At 33.1% G+C, this 18223-nt stretch overlaps 1 protein-coding gene across 3 annotated transcripts in view; it reads left to right on the forward strand.

Moving 5' to 3' along the window:
* Positions 1 to 18223, forward strand: part of LOC129807235 (orexin/Hypocretin receptor type 1) — a 56864-nt gene that overhangs the window by 3617 nt on the left and 35024 nt on the right. For 2 of the 3 annotated variants that reach the window (XM_055856373.1, XM_055856375.1), the window contains exons 2-3: positions 4552 to 5240; positions 17960 to 18139. In XM_055856373.1, coding sequence (XP_055712348.1) covers positions 4848 to 5240; positions 17960 to 18139 — 573 coding nt within the window. In that variant the 5' untranslated portion in view covers positions 4552 to 4847. Of the gene's footprint in view, positions 1 to 4470; positions 5241 to 17959; positions 18140 to 18223 lie in introns of all 3 variants that reach the window. The other variant, XM_055856374.1, reaches the window with a different exon arrangement.

Consider the following 18223-nt stretch of genomic DNA (forward strand, 5'->3'; position numbering starts at 1 on the left):
CCAACATTTTAATATAAATTGTGGGAGTGCTGTAATTAGAAAAATAATGGAAAACACATTATTCCTAATATCTTCCGTTGATTAGAGATTTAAAAATTGAGAACAGTTTCTAGCGCCACTCGTGGTAGAAAAAAGTGTCCTCACGTAGAAGAAGGCATTGTCAATATCAATTAATTTTGGGTGATTTATTTGCTTTCATTTCATAGTGGAAAATATTTCTTTAAAAATAAAAAAAAAAACTATGGTGCTATTCCAATGAAAAATGAACATGTTTTTTAGCACTTCACTGTTCTCAAGTGCATCTACAGTGCCCGCTCTCTAATTCGGATCGCCGTAATTCGGACAAGTTATCGACGGTTACCTTTAAAATCATTTTGAGGTCAAGTATGCAATGCATGTGTGTTCAGCAATGAAAATGAATTACCCTTTGATGTTTTTATTTGAAAAATAAAGTATAATAGCGTTGAATTCTCTAATTATGTCTTTTTAAGCTTCTTTAAAACTTTTATTCTAATTCTAGAAAAAAACCTTGTATTATATTTTCGAGACGTTGAACAAATTCAAAAAATCCATTCGGATTACGAAGCGAACATCTGTCATACTGTCTTCCAATCATCCGAATTACAAAGCGAGCACTGTACATAATTAATTTTTCTTTATATTGGTTTCTGTCACGCACGACTTCTTGATGGTTTTGAAACACGACGAAGGTTGGGAAAAACAATCTAGATAGGAAACCAACACAAGGAAAAGTCGATAATGCAGAAGCACTTGAGAACAGTAGTGCTAAACTGAGATTGTAAAGAATCTCAGCTAAAAAAGCATGGTTATTTCTAATTGAAATAGCATAGCACCACTACTCAACTCTCAAGAGATTAAAGTCGTGAAAAATAACGATGATAACATCAATAACACCACTTTCATCCTATTTAACTTTCTAAAAAACATGACAAAATTATGCGGATACTTTTTAGTAATTACGAGCATTTACTTTCAAATATTTTGAAAAGAACAAAAAATACTCTTCAAGTGAAAAAGTACAAACATTTACAAACTTTTCAAATAGATTAAATGAATTACGAGCATTTTCTAAGTCGTCAATAGGAATTCACAAACATTTACGAAATATTTTTCTGTGTGAGTAGTTAGTACCACTGCGGAAGAAAACTCGTTAAATGGCGCTGTTAACTGTTCTCAATTTATTGTTGACAAGTTATAAGACTATTTACATGTAGTCAAATTCTTGTACTTCTCATATCATGAAAGCTCGAAAAAAAAACCACTTTAGAACTATGCTTTATTCCAATGGACTCAAATTTACTTTCTCAGTACGCATTATCTTGCACCTCTAAACAACAAACAATCACTGAATTTCCTTCTAAAAACACCTTCACTGTTGAATCAAAACCATGTTTTATGGCAACATGCTTAGCTGACCAAGATTGCCATGCAAGTGTCAGAAGAAAACTCATTGGATGGCGTTATATGCGCTATCGAATCTATTCCCAAACTTTATTTTTAAGCTTTTATGCAAAACAGTTCAACCAACTTAAACTTTTAATCATAAAAGCATCGTTTTTTATGTGGAATTGAGCATTTTCCAACAAATTTATCAGCAAATTTCTCCATGAAAATTATTCATTAGTTGAAATAGTTTGACGAAAATGAATTAGTATTTCATGAGAACCTAGGGATCAAAAGCTCTGGTTTTTCTATGCGAAGTTGATAAATTCCACAAAATTATTCAAACAAATTTAAGTCATTTGAATACGCTTTTAGAAATATTATATAAATAGTGGAATTTAGTATTTCATTTTTGGATTCATTCATTTGTATTTTGACAAAAGTATAAATTTGCAGAACCTGCAAAACACTTTTCAAAAGTACACTTGCTAATGTAACATTTGCTTACAATTCCTCAAATAAAATATTAAATTTAGCATAGGGGAAACTGGGGCACCACCAAACACGGGGTATCACCAAACACTAATTTTTATTTCTAAACTACTCTGAAAAAATGTTTTGTTGAACGAACAAATGGATTTTGTTGAAATTTTGTTAAAAGGATGTTATTTACCAATTTAACAAAAACCTTTTTTGTATTTTACATGGAAAAACACCCTTTTGACAAACTTTTAACAAGATCCAGTTGGCCACCGATTTGACAAAACTTTCCATATTCTGTATGGAAGAAAATCCGTTTTACAAACTTGTCTTGTTAATTTGACAAAACATTTTTTTCAGAGTACTTGAACTATCTCGACCATTCCTTGAGTGGACAAGCATCCCTATAGTGCCTATAAATTCCTATAGGTCTTATCTTCTGAAGTCGAATATCCGGTTAAAAAATCGCAGTGTTTGGTGGTACCCCGTGTTTGGTGGTGCCCCAGTTTCCCCTATAATTCAACCTTATATAAGAGCCTAAGTTAAGGTTCAGTAAAAGAAGTTGAAGATTAACTAAATCAAAATAACCATTACATTTCAGATTAATATGAAATTTAATAGGTTACGCAAAATTACGTTTGTTGAGTAAATATAGACATAAGTATATATTATATATTCTTAACAGAGTTTATGAGAAATATAATTCGAAAACCGTTGCTTACTCTTGCTGAAATGTCAATCCTAAATAATATTTATGGAAATCCTCAACTCTAACAAAAAGTTAGACAGTTTTTTAAACAAAGTGATGAGACAGAAATTCCATCAAGTACTGAAAAAAATTGGAAAATATTCCGTATCATTTGGTAAGGGGAAAAAACTTTTTGCAGATAAGCTATTGAATTTAAACTCACTTGTCATCAATTTTTTGAATGACGTTCCCCAAAGGTGGTGCAAATTTAAGATAAGAAATCGTACGGTTCAACAAGATGCGTAATTGAAATAAGGTTCATAAAATTCAATCAACAAGGGCTAGAGATACAAATCAGGGCACGTTATGACCGGTTATATCTTGAGTCACCCAAGAATATTTGAGGTGAACTTTGGAAAGATATATCAATAAAGTCCTTTTCAAACATGGCAACATGAAAATATGTAAACATATTAAAAATGTAAATATAAAAAACTGTTTATAAACAATTTTCATTCCCTTTTTAAAAAATATTCTAGAACTTCTAATTTTTAAAACATATATGCATACAAGTCGAACTACAAATCAAATGAAGACGAATTAGAAATAAAACCAACATTTTAAAAATCTGTATAATAACTTATTAGATCGTGGTTAATTTCGAAAAATTTGTTGCATAAAGAGTATTCGAATCCGAAACTCGTTAATTGTAGAACTGTCTAATTGTCAAAGGAACGGTTAATTATGTTTAACCAAGAAGAGTATTTAAGAATGAGTAGTAAGGGGAACTGGGGCAGTCGTAAATACTGGTAATGGGTAATTGTAAACACTGATTTTATTTCTGTACTAGGGAAGACCGGGGCAGAATTATCCATAGATAGAATTAGACAGAGTAGTTAGTTAGTTATTATAGTAGATAGTTTTCATAGAGATAGAGTAGATAATTTGCTTTAAAATTAATATTGAACCAATTATCATTAATTTTGTTTTCTAAACATATTTTTGACATTTCAATGAGAGTGAGTGAGATCTAGATCTAGTCATCTTGCTCACTCTCATAGTAATGACCAGTGCACAATAACTTTTGTTTAGTAAACATATTTTTGACATTTTAATGAAAGTGAGTGAGATCTAGATCTAGTCATCTCGCTCTCTCTCATAGGAAATTTTGAAAGCATGTTTACAAACAAAAGTTATTGTGCGCTGGACATAAATCTTGAAAACATGTTTACAAATAAAAGTTAATGAGTGCTGGGCATAAATAACTCCCTCCCTATTCAATGAGTTATTTATCAGTCGTATCAAACATGTTTTTAACAAATCATACACCAAGAAAAATTTCATTTCCTGGTTAATTCTGCCCCGGTCTCCCCTACGTGGGCTTATGTCAACCATTTCTTCAGTGAACATGAATCCCTATACTATCTATTATTTAATATAGGCAACATCCTTAAATTAAATAAAAATTAAATAATTAAAAATTTATTAGCAATATTTACAATTATCTCATGTTCGCTACTGCCCCATATTATTATATATTATTGGAAAATGAGCTTTAATATTAATTTGTCATTTGGAATTTGCTTTCATCCTAGGTTTAGTTCCATTTCACAACAAAAATCTTAAAATAGAACGATATAGGTTTCAAAATATAGCATATCATGCTTTCAATATAGATCTCAAACCAAGTCTTAAACCTTTCTTGGATTAGAAAGGGAATAATACAGAGACGGATAAGAAAGGAGGATTCTATAATTAATTCTAAATATTCAGGCAATGCCTGTTAAATATTCATTTAACTGAATTGCAAAATACGATCATTTATTTACCCTCAATGTCCCATATATCTAACACCGTGTAACAGTAATAGAGATGAACAATTCTGCCTTATTCCGCAGTACCGGTGTAATAAATCAAATGATCTGGTAGGGACTATCTACATCTCTAAATTTATACATGAGCATTTCTCCTTTAACAAGGATAAACAAAGGAAGGAAAGAACATCATCTGAGCGACAAAAGTTGAAATAAAAAAAATAAATAAAGAAAAATTCGAGTGAAACAAGAGGAAATTCAATACGAAATGGGACAATAGGAATGTGACTCAAGGACTTATGCTGGAAATTGGAAAGTAATTTATTTTTCTCATGTGTAACACCAAACAACATTCGTGGTGGAAAACACGGACAAATGCAAAAGAGTGGGTCAATTGGGTGCGAAGTTGAACGGGAGTGAAACTGGTGGATGGATAGAGGTATATCCATCAATTAGGAACAATGGTGAACTCTCGTACGGATTTAGAGACGGAGATGGCTGAGGAAATCCCGGAGCACTGGCTGGCAACTATTGCTAACTATGTGTTGGGCTTCCGGAATGACACATTGGACTTCACTGTGCCCATTCTCAAGCCCGTTGCCGTACGATTCTATCCCATTTTTATCCTGCAATATGGTGTCCTTCTCGTGATTGGTCTCCTCTCCAATATTGCCGTTATCGCCTACATCATGCACTATAAATTGTTTCGAGATGTCACACACTCCTTTATCGTTAATCTGGCTTTCTGCCACGTTGTCCAGTGCTCAGTGGTCCTACCAATCACCCTTATGGTGCTCCTCATTCAGAATTGGGTTTTTGGCCAGTTCCTCTGTTTCTTCCTGCCACTGCTTCAGGTGAGTAATTATTTCAATATATCAAACACTTTTCTAGAAAAAAACTGGTAATCCAACTTTGCAACGCCAGATTGAAATCCGGCTTTTAGAGTGAATTAAAACACCCTTGTCATCAGGGAGACACATTTGTATAACCATTCGGTGCATGCAGTTGGATATTTATTTCCCTCGTGACAATAGGCTATATGTTAAGATCAGTCTCCAACCTACGCATTATGCATTTTATAAAATATTCATCAAGATCGGAGTAGATTAAATATGATTAATTAAATGTCAATTTGAAATATATGGAAACAATCTCTCTAATTATCATTTAAACAAATCTAAATTATACTACCTCCAAATTTGTTTCAGAAATATACCCTCGACTAAAAAGACTAGCCGTACTCACTATGGCGTTGTTATCTCGTAATCTCCGTAATCTGTTATCTTGTTATAATTTTTCATTTATAAAATACATTACGAGAACATAACGAGATAACGAGATAACGATATTACAAGATAACAGCGCCATAGTGAGTACGGCTACTACATGAATTACTTTTTAAATTTAAAAGAAAAGTAATAAAAAATTCAATCCGTTAGCGAGATAGTGTAAGGTAATTTATTCAATTTATTTTTGCTATAATATTTAACGTATGATCTAACATTAATAGGTCAATTATTCCAAAAATTATACGAATCAGTGACAACTTCATATAAACTGACCATAAAACATTCAAAAATTGACCAAGGGTCGACTTTAGGGCACTTTATTTGACTTTAAAATTTTCGTCAAAAGTAGGAAGTGAGAAATTTCGATATACTATATTTGTCATTCTGTTTCTAGGGTTAGGATTTTTTTTGACAAAAGGAAAAAATATAGTATTTAAGGGGCAGATAACTGTGCCGCTCACGCTTCACTCGAACGCCGATCTTTTGTAAAACTTGTGCCGATTTGCCGATTTCGCACGAATTTTGTCGATCGCGTGCCGGTCTGCCGCAAGTAATTTTAAAAGATTAGTCTTTCCAGTGCAGTACATTAAAATACACCACTGGAATTGTATGTAGAAAATTTAGACTGTTGCAAGAGCATAAACGAACGTTATGACCAGCGCACAATATCTTTTGTTTGTAAACATGTTTTCAAAATTTCCCATGAGAATGAGTGAGTTGACTAGATTTATGTCTCGCTCACTCTCATTGAAGAATCAAAAACATATTTACTAAACAAAAGTTATTGTGCGTTGGGCATTATACTCCATAAAAGCGAACTGACACTTAAATCTGCTGATTCCTTGCTAAAATCGTGCCTATCTGCCAATTTTTGTTTATGAACTTGGCATGTTCAACATTCCGATCTGTCAGTTTCTGGCCAAATTGTGCCGATCTGTCGATTTCTTAGCGAAAAATTTAAAATCTGCGGATTTTTGCCAAAATATCGGCACAATCTTACCGATCACCGCTCACGATTCACTCTGAGAACCACTTATTCACCCCTTGATGGCATACTAATTTTGTGTGTATTTTGACATATGTGAAATTCAAAAACATAAAAGACCATGAAAGAGCGATTTTCGTATTTCCTGTCTGAATTGAAATGAATTGGTCGTATATAAATCAAAAACAACGGATTAGATATATATTTCATCTTCTTTGAGTTCCAACTAAATCGACGTCAACGTCACTCTCGTAACAATATTTTGACAGACTTTAAAAAAAAGCTGTCAAAATCATACCCACCCAACACTGATTGTTACAATGTGATCCGGGCTTGCAATATATAGCTTATAGCTTCTCAATTTCACAATTGTGAAAATCACCATGTGTGCTCTCACTATTGTGAGATTAATCTGTTTCCCCGGTTAACAGTCGTTTAATAGACACTGTACGCATTAATTTGAATACTTAACAATTTTACCCCTATTGAACATCTGAACATCCGTGAGCTATTCGAGCTTTTCAGTCAGTTTCATTCAAATCTATCACAATCTTCACATTGTCATACCCTCAGATTGAGCTGAAGCTTTGCATTAAATCGCATCATGACAAAAGCGAAATGGACATCAATATCTCAATTGATAAAGCGTGTGCAGTGTGCACGTTAAGATTGCACCAAAGAATAATGCTTTAAAAATGAAGTCTACATAATATTAAAAAAAAAAAGAAAAATATCTTTTGAAACTTTAATTTATTGTAGATTTATTAGATAAGGTAAAGTACCCTTACTCGACCGGGTTCCTCTATTCGACCGGTGGGTCAATTTTTGAATATTTAATGGTGAATTTCATCAATTTCTATGAATTTGTCACTGATTCGTATTATTTAAAGAATAATTGACCTATTAATGTTAGATCATACACAAAATATTAAAGCAAATATAATTAAATTGAATAAATAAATCTACCGGTCGAATAGAGGAACCGGTCGAATAAAGGGTACTTTACCTTATATTAGTATTTTTTATTCAAGTATTTGATTGGCGAAATCTCGAATCTTCTTCTTGAGTCCTCCCATCAAGGTCTGTACAAGATCATCACATCGGTTTTTATTTGTTTCATTCCATTTTTTCTTGAAGTCCTCGATGTTCTCGACGCGTTTACCCTTCTTCTCCAGATCGTATTTGATAATAGCCCAGTATGTTTCAACTGGACGGAGATATGGAGTGTTTGGCGTATTCATCTCCTTGGGTACATAACGAACGTCGTTCTCCTCGTACCATTCTTTGGTTGCTTTTGAGTAATGGCATGACGCCAAATCTGAAGATCGGGGGTATATCATGTCATCTGTACAGAGGCAACAGGCGTTTTTGGAGGCACTCCGTGATGTAAATTGACGAGTTCATGTTGCCCTGCATGAAGAACGCCTTGCTCTGACGTTCACATGGGCAGATCGCCATCCAAACCATGTATTTTTTTGGAAGCTTTTCATAATTTTTGCACTTGTACTTTTTCTTACATCCTGTGCGAGACTTTGCGGTGTAATATTGTTGTCCTACTAATTGTTTGAAGTCTACTTTTACGTATGTTTCATCATGCATCGAGATGCACCCACTAAAGCTAGACATCATCTTATCGTGCAGCCTCCGAGCTCGTGTTTTAGCTGACTAACTTTGTGCATCCGTGCGATGAGGGGCTCCTTGGGCCTTAAAAGTCTTCAGTCCATTCCTCTGTTTTATTTTGTGCACAAGACTGGGAGAACCTTTTTAAAAAAAAATCAGTTTTTTAGCCATATCCCTCACAGACGTCGAAGGATTGTTCTTGTAGCGCATGATCAGCTCAGTCGAGGAATCGAAGAATCACCTTCCGGACGGTCTGGCGTGAGGTATTTGTGAGTTTTTCCAAGGTCCGCGTAATTGATTCCAGAATGTTTTAGATACGTATAAACGATCAGTTCCCTTGTCTTTTCCATTATTATTTCGTATCTCAGTGAAAAATGAACAGAATTTGATGAGAGTTACATCAAAAGAAAGGTAAAAACACGTGTTACAATGTTTACAACCAACGGACATGCGGAGCTAGTGACATCTGTCATAAAAATATCAAATCATTTGGTACAGTCTTGTCGTGCACACGCCTTAGATGAAGAAAATAAAATGAAATCAATCTTTGTTTGCCATTGAGACCAAAAATGTTCCTTTCTAGCATTATCATTCCGACCGTGCGAAAAGTCTCTTGTATCTAGTGGGATTTCAGTAAATTGTGGCTGACAACTAAATTCCCATCCCCTCAAATTCCACATTTCAGCGAATAAAGTAAATTTCCCACTCGTGGCACTGCGTCGACACATTTCGCATTTATGTGGTAAGAGGGAATTTTGTAAATTTAAATTAATTGCAAGTGCTTTAAATGAGATCTCCCTCGCGTACACTTTTGAACCAATGACTGCCAATTGAATTTTCTACCCACATTTAATTTACTGATGTTGTACAGTATCAGAAAATGAACATTTCCACGAATATACCTACATAAACATTTCTTTCTCCTACTGCTGTACTATTTATGTCACAGTACAAGCCTAATTAGATACTACTTGACTTTCCAACACAATATATCGTCAAAATTTTCTAAAGCCCCCCGTTTATAATTTTCTTTTCTCTAGACTTAATTCCTTCTGATTGCATATCAAAGTTCCCAATTCATCAACGTCACACCAGGAACTTTGTAGAGACACCTGAGAAAGTATGGATTTTTGGGGAATAAAAGCAGTTGGGGTTCATTAATTGCTAATTAATTTTGGGCGATATTAGGATTAAACATATAATTTAATTATTATATACAAAATTTGTTGTAAATATATCCGATACAGTGACTATAGCATGGTCAAGGTTATAGTATAGGGGAAATTACTGTAATTTACTTTAGGAATAAGTGACTCAATCGATATGTAACAATTTAATACAGAAATATTTCCTTTATACAGGGATATTTACAGGAAGATTAGAAAAATTCCAACACATTACTTGAACAGCTGACGAAAAAGCTTTCAGCTTGATGACAATAAAATGTGGTGTTGCCTTATAAAAATCGACGTTTTTATTACTGTACTCCCATTCACAGTGCTTTCCGTGAACTTTATTGTTAAAACTCTTAAAAGAAGAAGCAATACATAATCTAAGTGTTTTTTTTTTTTGGATAACCAGTATTATACCCCCTGTACGTTCACTATTCTGCGAATTTAGAGAATCCGAAATATTGAGTAAATTTCATAAGTCTATTGACATCGCTGCATTATGTTGAAATTAATTCTAATATTATCGGTGTAATTAGCAAGTTCAGTCCCTCTTGCTGCATTGAATGGACTCATGCAATAACGCTAATCTTAGGATATTTCGATATGTACGAGATGTCATTTTTGGAAGCTAGAACTCAAAAAGAACAGTAGGGGGAAGTGAGGCATTTTTGAAAGTGGGGCACCTTTGAAATTGGATTTTTTCACCTATTTTTAAATAAAATGGAGCTTTATCGTGATATAATTTAGCTGCACAAATAAATTGAGAAGCTAAATTGTACATTAATGGCTCAGTTACATTTAAACATAGAAGAAAAATCCCAATTTCAGAGGTGCCCCAATTTCAAAGGTGCCCCACCTTCCCCTACACATCGCAATTCTACGTTTTGAGTATCTGGATGTTTTGAGATAGAAGCCTTCAAACTTCAAACTATTAATTATTTAAATAATAAATATTTCAGGTGCAACATTTTAATGATGTTATGCTGTTTGTTCGTTTCTGCGTCTGTCTGGCCGTTACCACGCCTAAAGACCTAACAATTCTACGTTTCTGTAGGAAAAACTCTCCAATATAGACATAAATTTCTCTAGTGTGTAGAGGCCATTGGAGGTAGAGACTTGGGACCTCTAGTAAGCATCCCAAAGGGTGTACCCCGGAGACCGTGCGCCCCCGAGGCGAAAATCGCATGCTTATACCATCTCAAATTGGGAGAAAGAACTCGGTGAAGCCGAAGAAGAAACCCCCTCAACATAAGAACGCGACCACGTTTCAGACGGTTTCTTAGAAATAACGTCACGCTGTATGTATTTCCGTCCGCCCGTTACCACGACTATAACCCAAACGGTTCGAGATAGAGCTTTAGAATCTTTGCGGGACCTCCTCCTCCTCCATTAAGTCGATCCTGGGATTCCACTCATTTCTCCCTACGCCATGCATCCCCTCCAAAACCATTTTTTTTTGGATATGTTTTAGAGGTTTACCAGACGGATATTTCGTCCTTATACGAAAATAACAAAATACCATTTAATGATAACGATTTTAAATGTCAAAGGGTATTTGGGCTCTTTGGAAAGATCTTTGAATTCATCACAAGCTTGAACCGATTCCAATTTAGTTACGAATCAATAATAAAACCGACTTGTAACCCATAACTAATTTTCATCTGAAAATTAATCTCAATACTTTTAAAACTATATGCGAAAGTACTTTTGAGGTATAGCGTCTAAAGGCCTCTACAAATTGGGAGTAATTTTCGTCAAAAATATCATTTTTGAGAGAATTTTGACGTTTCTACCTACAACAGTGCGGACAATTTCCTTCAAAAGAGCAATTTTTGACGAAAACTGCTTACAATGTGTAGACCCCTAAGTAAGGAGTTTGAGCACTTCACAAAGCCTGAGGCGCTTCGTCACCCCTTCTTTATAAGGATTTAATTTTTTTTTAATTTTTCCAAATAAATTTCAAAATTAGTAATGTTATTTAATCTTGATGTGTGAGGCCATGTTGGTCAGTTTGAACATTATTCAGTTTAGTCTCTATAATTGTGAGGTCTCGGGTTTGAGACTGGGAAGCTGCAAATTTTTCAGGAATTGTATTAGTCTCGCATTCCTCCAGTGAATGATTGAAAAGTAATGCCAATGCATTGACAATGAGCCGCCTAAAAAAGAGAGGTTGGTGTAGGAAATAAGTTTCGACATGCAGAGTTCAGTCGAATATAAGTACACATTCACTGCCCAGATCCACAAACCGAAGCTGGACTACCGTGATATAAAGCGGTACTGTGTGTATCAGAACGCACACAGGATATTGTGTTATAGAGCAGGTTTATCGCCTTGGAGGTTAAGATATATCAGGAGAATGGTGAGTCCATAAGGCCCAAAAAAGTGGCCTGGATGCAGCGGTTCCGTAAAGAATATAACCGACCCATAGACAAATCTTAAATCTTAATCTTGAATACGTTAAAAATGTCCCTTCACTCATTTTAATGTATTGTACCGGATGGGACTCGAATTCAAGACTTTGATAGTCGAGCCAATGGCCTCACTTTTCAAGAGCCGAACGCTCTTACCAATTGTATCACGAAATCTTACATTTTATTTTTCGATTTTTAAAATTTAGAAATCTCGCCATTGTTTGCAAATGTTCTCCGACGAAGTATATCTTATCATGATATGTTTAAATCCATTTAAAAGATTTTAGGTTTAGGCAAAACTTTGAGCCAGTTCCAACTTTTTATAAATCAGTAAATTCTTTTGAATAAGAGTTGTATTTCTTCCGAACTCTTTTAAACACGTTAATCATATGGCTTTAATTGCTTGCTAAAATCGTTAAAAATATTTTAGAATGACAAAATGAAAAAAAAACTTTTTAAAAATTACTCATACTGTCGAGAACAATGCTTAGTTTATGATTTGGACTGATCCACAACTTTATTTTTTTAAGTTCTATTGATGATAAAATTACAAGTTCAACTATTTCGCGAAGTATACTTGTCTACCCCTTTATATCGTATTCTTTTTTTTGCAAAATTCACCTACGGTACATTGCCAAATTTATGGAATCATTTAGCGGAAATCTGACTATTATGTGAAGGAAATCCTGCAAGATTATAAAAAACTTCACGGCTTTTTTCTAAGCTGTAAAAATACTTTTTCACGTTTCCCGTATTCTGTGTGTGACATTAATATACCCAAGGCAAGGAAATCTCAGTGAAAATATTAGGGAAACGAGAAATAAGTAATAAAGAAAATGAAGCTTACAACCGTCTTTTAACCTTCGCGTCTGTGCAAATAATATATTTTACGAAATTTGTCTTGTTCCACGTTTTCAGTACTTAGAAAATTCCAATTTCATTCACTTATATGCGTAACTTGCTTGCCCTTTTAGTAGATTTTTCGAGTATTTCTCTTATCTTCAAAACAGTATCATCCAAAGTCATTCATTTCGCTTCAGAGTAAAATACAATTTCCAAGATCAAAGGCTAAATTGATTTTTTTCTCGATATCAGCTAAAATACTTGAGGGTGGAATTTTCATGATATCGTTGTCGCTTGAAAAGAAACCCTATTGAGTTTTCGGATGGAATAAGAAACACGTACCATTTCTCTGTACAAAATTACCAGCATGGGAAATTTAAAGTGAAATAAAGACTCTCAAGTGATACAACAACGGAAAATATTTCTTACATTCATTATTTCCTCTTCCACAACCTTTATCACATTATCTCCTTCATAAATAACATTACAAAAATGTGTTTCTCTGCATTCGAAAAAGCTTTTTTAAGAAATAAAATAAATAATAATAGCTCAATCTTCATAAATTTACTTTGAACTATTTTATGCAATTTATTCCTTTCAAATATACAAATTCGAATTACTGGTTTAGTATCGACGAGTAGAATCGATTTTTTGACATGTTGAAACATTTAAAAATAATTCAGAATGAAATTCCTGAAGGGAATGAGGGGACCAAAAAATTCAATATTAAAAAATGGTAGAATTTCATGAGGGTCGCAGAAAAACAGAAGACACTATCTCTATCCATATATTTAATTTGTAATAGGCGAGGGGAACTCATTTCGGGGAATTCGAGCCAATCTGGCTGGGGAACCCATTACATTTTTCCAGGAAACCCGGGGAAATCATACATTTTTTGGGAACTCGAGCCAATTTGATTGATTATTGGTTGCACAACGTTCCATAGAGGAACTTAGGCTTTCCCGCAAAGAAAATAAGGGCCTCGACAGACCTGAGGATTAGCCGAGAGACGGCGTAGCGTAATTATATTAGAAATAATGGTTAAAGTGCATTTCCATAATTTTCTACTAAGCCGCCTCTCGACTTAAGTCGTAAGTGTGTCTAGGGCATAAGGGACGTCCTTTGTTATTTTTTCTTATACAGGAATGGGACTCTTAGTCCTTTTCCCCGTGAAATCAAGTGTATTGAAGCTGATTGGATGCAATGGAAAGGGTACATCAGAAAAATTCCTGCCCAAGCAGCAATTTTTTCTTAAAATAGTCTTGTAGAATTCCCTAAGTAGGCACTACAGAACCAAAAATGTTTTTGTTTGCTTATAACGCTCTTGCTTCCATCACTGAGATTACTATAAGTAAAGTGGCGCACTCTTAAGGATCTTGAGAGTTGCTATAGGAATTTCCACAGAAAATTTTCACTTTAAGTTTTTTTAAAGTGCACTAAAAGACTTGTCTAACACTTGGTTCTATAAGGCAGCTATTTTGCTTCTTGGGTGGTGAACTAAAGGAGATTCCAAGCAAGTTAGTGCCCCTATAATTCTATGATAATCCTTAAACTACATGTAAACCCTACAAGTTTTTTTTGTATTTGAATGTTTTACCGTTTAGTTAGCAAATCGTTTTTTTTGGTCCAAAAAAAAACGGTTTGATAAAATGAGACATTTTGTCAAACCTACAAAAAAAAATCATTTTGAGCAATGAAAGTTTTATTTACTTTAAAATGATTTTATAAATTGGATAAAAATCTCAACATGATATTAAATTTCAGGAGAATATAAATATTTCCCTCCAAATACCAAAAATGAAAATTGCAATTAAAAATCATGACAAATTACTTTGATTTTAATGAACTTATTACATAGATTAAAAAAAGTTCACGCAAATTTCGATCCAATGCACTTCCAACAACTCGGCGGAAAATACAATTAATAACTTTTGTTTATAGTTACCAAAAAAACGACACAGATTGTCATAGAATTGCAAGTTTACAGGAATACTCTAACCATGTATCCTAATTTATTTGAAAGCCATTTTAGGGTTATTGAAATAAATTTTATTTAACGTAGCTGATGCTGAAAATATGAAATACTGAAACTTTGGTAATTGGAGACCCGTATATATACATTACTCATCATAAAGCATCGATTCATTTGAAAATTTTCCAACGCTGAAACATGTTCATTAAATGTAGGAAAAAGTGGAAAATATTTTTCGTTATAGAATTTTTTTGGGTATTTCATCCTTAATCCTCTTGATACCTTAAATTTCCATGTACTTGTTAGGTAGTTAAGGTTTAATCGTCAAATTTGTACAATTAAAAATATATTTTTTTTTATTTCATGTCAAATGTATTTAAGCAAGATTTTTTTGTGAAAATGGGAAAAGTGATAATTCTTCAAATGAAAGTTAAAATAAATAAATTTTGTCTTGTGATGTATTATAGTCAAGTGTGCTAATCCGAGCGCTTCGCTATCTTGATCGTTTATGACTACACTAACTAGAAAATCCAAAATCCACTTAAAATAATATTTTTATTTTTATTTCCGTACTATAGTCACTACATTAACATAATATAATTATTTAACTTTTATAAAAAGCAAAAATAATATTTTTATCCATTAAATAGGGTCGCAGGAACGTCTGTTCGCCAGGGAACCCCTATTGATACTTTTGTCAAAATGTTGAAAATTATTTAATGTATCTAGTAAAATATAAGTAATATAACGTTTTTTCTGTGATATACCTTCTACTATAAACAGAGAAGTTCAAATTTCATATCCCAAATGGTACAGAGTAGGATATCAATAGGTGCTGACATGAGTTCTTAAAGTGTCAATAGACGTTCCTTTCACCCCCCTAATTGAGTGTAATCGACTCATTTCAAGCTTGTGCCAGCTGGGTTCTGCACTAAAATTTTTCTAGCAAAGATATTTTTGCTAATGACAGCTGGTTGATTAAAAACATTTATTGTTTATTGTGCCAAAGTCCTTCAAGTTGTTCATAAAACTGATATTATATCAAAGATTGTCGTTCACATTAAATGTTAAATGAAATAATCCAATAAAATTTTAAAAATGTAATAAAAAATTATTTTCTCGTTTTAATATGATTGTAAATTGAGTGATCCAATTAAAATACTATTTGATCCAATTAGCGAAAAGGCGACCCACTTAGTGCATGCTAACTTATTTCAGTATTATCATTATTTTATATATTTTCTTTAATATTTTTAATTATTTTTTTCATATTATGTTTCTGAATAAAACAGTGAATAATTTTATAAATTTAGAAGAAGCAAAAAAGAATTTCATCAGTCCAAAAACAAGCGTTTAACTCTTTCGCGTCTTTAGGGTAATGTCATGACTCGGGGAAAAAAGTTTTTTTTGGGTATTTACATTAATTGAAATCTATCTGTTCGTGCACGACATCATAATAGAAGGATGTAAGATTCTTGGCTCATTTTCTCAAGACTCCAGTTAGATTTCAATTAATGTAAATAGCCAAAAAGAAACTTTTTTCCCCGGGTCATATATGACCCTAAAGACGCGAAAGAGTTAAGTAGCACTCTACGGAAAACGATCCAGTTACCCCACCTTACTATGGGTAACCTATGGGTAACTGTGTACAGTTACCCATAATCGATTAATAATTCTCACATTTGCCATCTTATATTACGAGTGTTAAGAAAATAAAAGTTTATTCCAATTTCCTACTCGCAATACAGAATAGGGGAAATCACTCTACTTTCGGATTATTAAAGCTTCGCACAATTCAGTTTTTTTTCTCAATGTGTTATAAATGAATTTAGTCCATTATGTCCAGTGCCTCAAATTTTCAGTAACGTATTACCGTAAATGTCCTAATTCAAAATCATTTCCAAACGCTTTAACTTTGACAGAAAATTCAACACATTAAGTTCATATTTTTTCTGAAGAAAATTACATAAATGTCTCTTCTAGAATGTTAATGTTTATTAAAAATTCTTTATATATAATTTGAAAACTTTGTAAATACAAGAAAAATACGCGAGCGTAAAATGCTTCTTTTGGAAACATATTAATCCAAATGGAGACAAGGGAAACTTTCTAATTGGAGACAAACAGTGTAAATGAAACCGAAATGAAATTCTTGATTTGTTCTTATTCCTGGTCATTTCTCATTTCCCATCTAAAACAATATGAAAATCTCTCCAAAAATCATATTTCCAGGGTTTCCTATTGAAGAATTTGCAGACACTTCAGGAAAACCCTTTTTGTTCACGAAATATGTAATTATTTCATTTGAAAACAATAAAGATAACACTTCATTTAACTAAAATTAACCAGAAATATGACATAAATGTTGAACAAAACGAATGAACAACAGTCACTTTATTGTGTTTTTCATTGGAAAACATGATCAATCGATGAAAAATTCGATGGTGAAAATGTACACTTTTAATTTTTCTGAGTAATTAACAATTTAAAATTTGTGAATATCAATGGATTTTCGCATTATTTGGAGGAAAATTAAATAAATAATGAAGCTGTGGTAAGAAAATATATAAATATAATGATTTAGTATTGTATTTATCATGGAAACAATGACGTTTCCATTTGGAGTAGCAAAAAATTTCCATTTGGAGCAGGTTTTGAATTAGCTTAATTTACCCTATGGGGTGAAATCCATAAGGAACATAGAGAAAAATTGAATTGTTCGAAGCTTGAGTCGTCCGAGAATAGCGCGCTTTCCCCTACAATAATTCCGAATTACATTTTATTATATATTTCCTTAGTTTTTGAAAAATACAACAGCTCATGTGAAAAGGCTTTTATTTATTATTTTGTGGAATTTACGGATATAATTCTTTTGCCTTAAATTGAAGCCATATGTCAATAATTAATTATATTTTTAATGAGTTTGTAGACTCTGGAATTCATCAGACATTGATTTATCATAGGGGGAAGTGGGGCACCTTTGAAATTGAGATTTTTCATCTATTTTTAAATAAAATTGAGCCATATTATAATAATGAAATTTAGCTTCTCAATCAGTTTGTGCAGATAAATTATGTCACGATAAGGCTAAATTTTATTTAGAAATAGGTGAAAAAATCCAATTTCAAAGTTGCCCCACTTCCCCCTACATGTATTTCTCAAACAAAAGCCACAACAAATTACTAATTGTTTGCTAAATCTCTGAACAAATAAAATAATAATTAATACATGAATATTTATGATTTTACAATTTACATTTCTTCCATTTTATTTTATTCCAGGATATTCCTCTTCATGTGGCAATTATAACACATTTGCTAATAGCGTGGGATCGTATGCGGTGGCTTATGGACCCGCTAAAAGCTCGTTTACCAGCTTTCGTTTGCAGTTGTGCTACGTGGTTAGCTGGAATGGTGATTGCTCTTCCATATCCAATTTATACAACATATTTGGATCTTGGGGTAAGATATTAACTCCCTTTTACAATATAAATCGTTTTTTTATTACTTGTCTCTTCTAAATCTTTATCTCGCCATTCTGCTGAT

Source organism: Phlebotomus papatasi, chromosome 3 (assembly GCF_024763615.1).
Source record: "Phlebotomus papatasi isolate M1 chromosome 3, Ppap_2.1, whole genome shotgun sequence".
In the NCBI taxonomy this organism is placed as follows: domain Eukaryota; kingdom Metazoa; phylum Arthropoda; class Insecta; order Diptera; family Psychodidae; genus Phlebotomus; species Phlebotomus papatasi.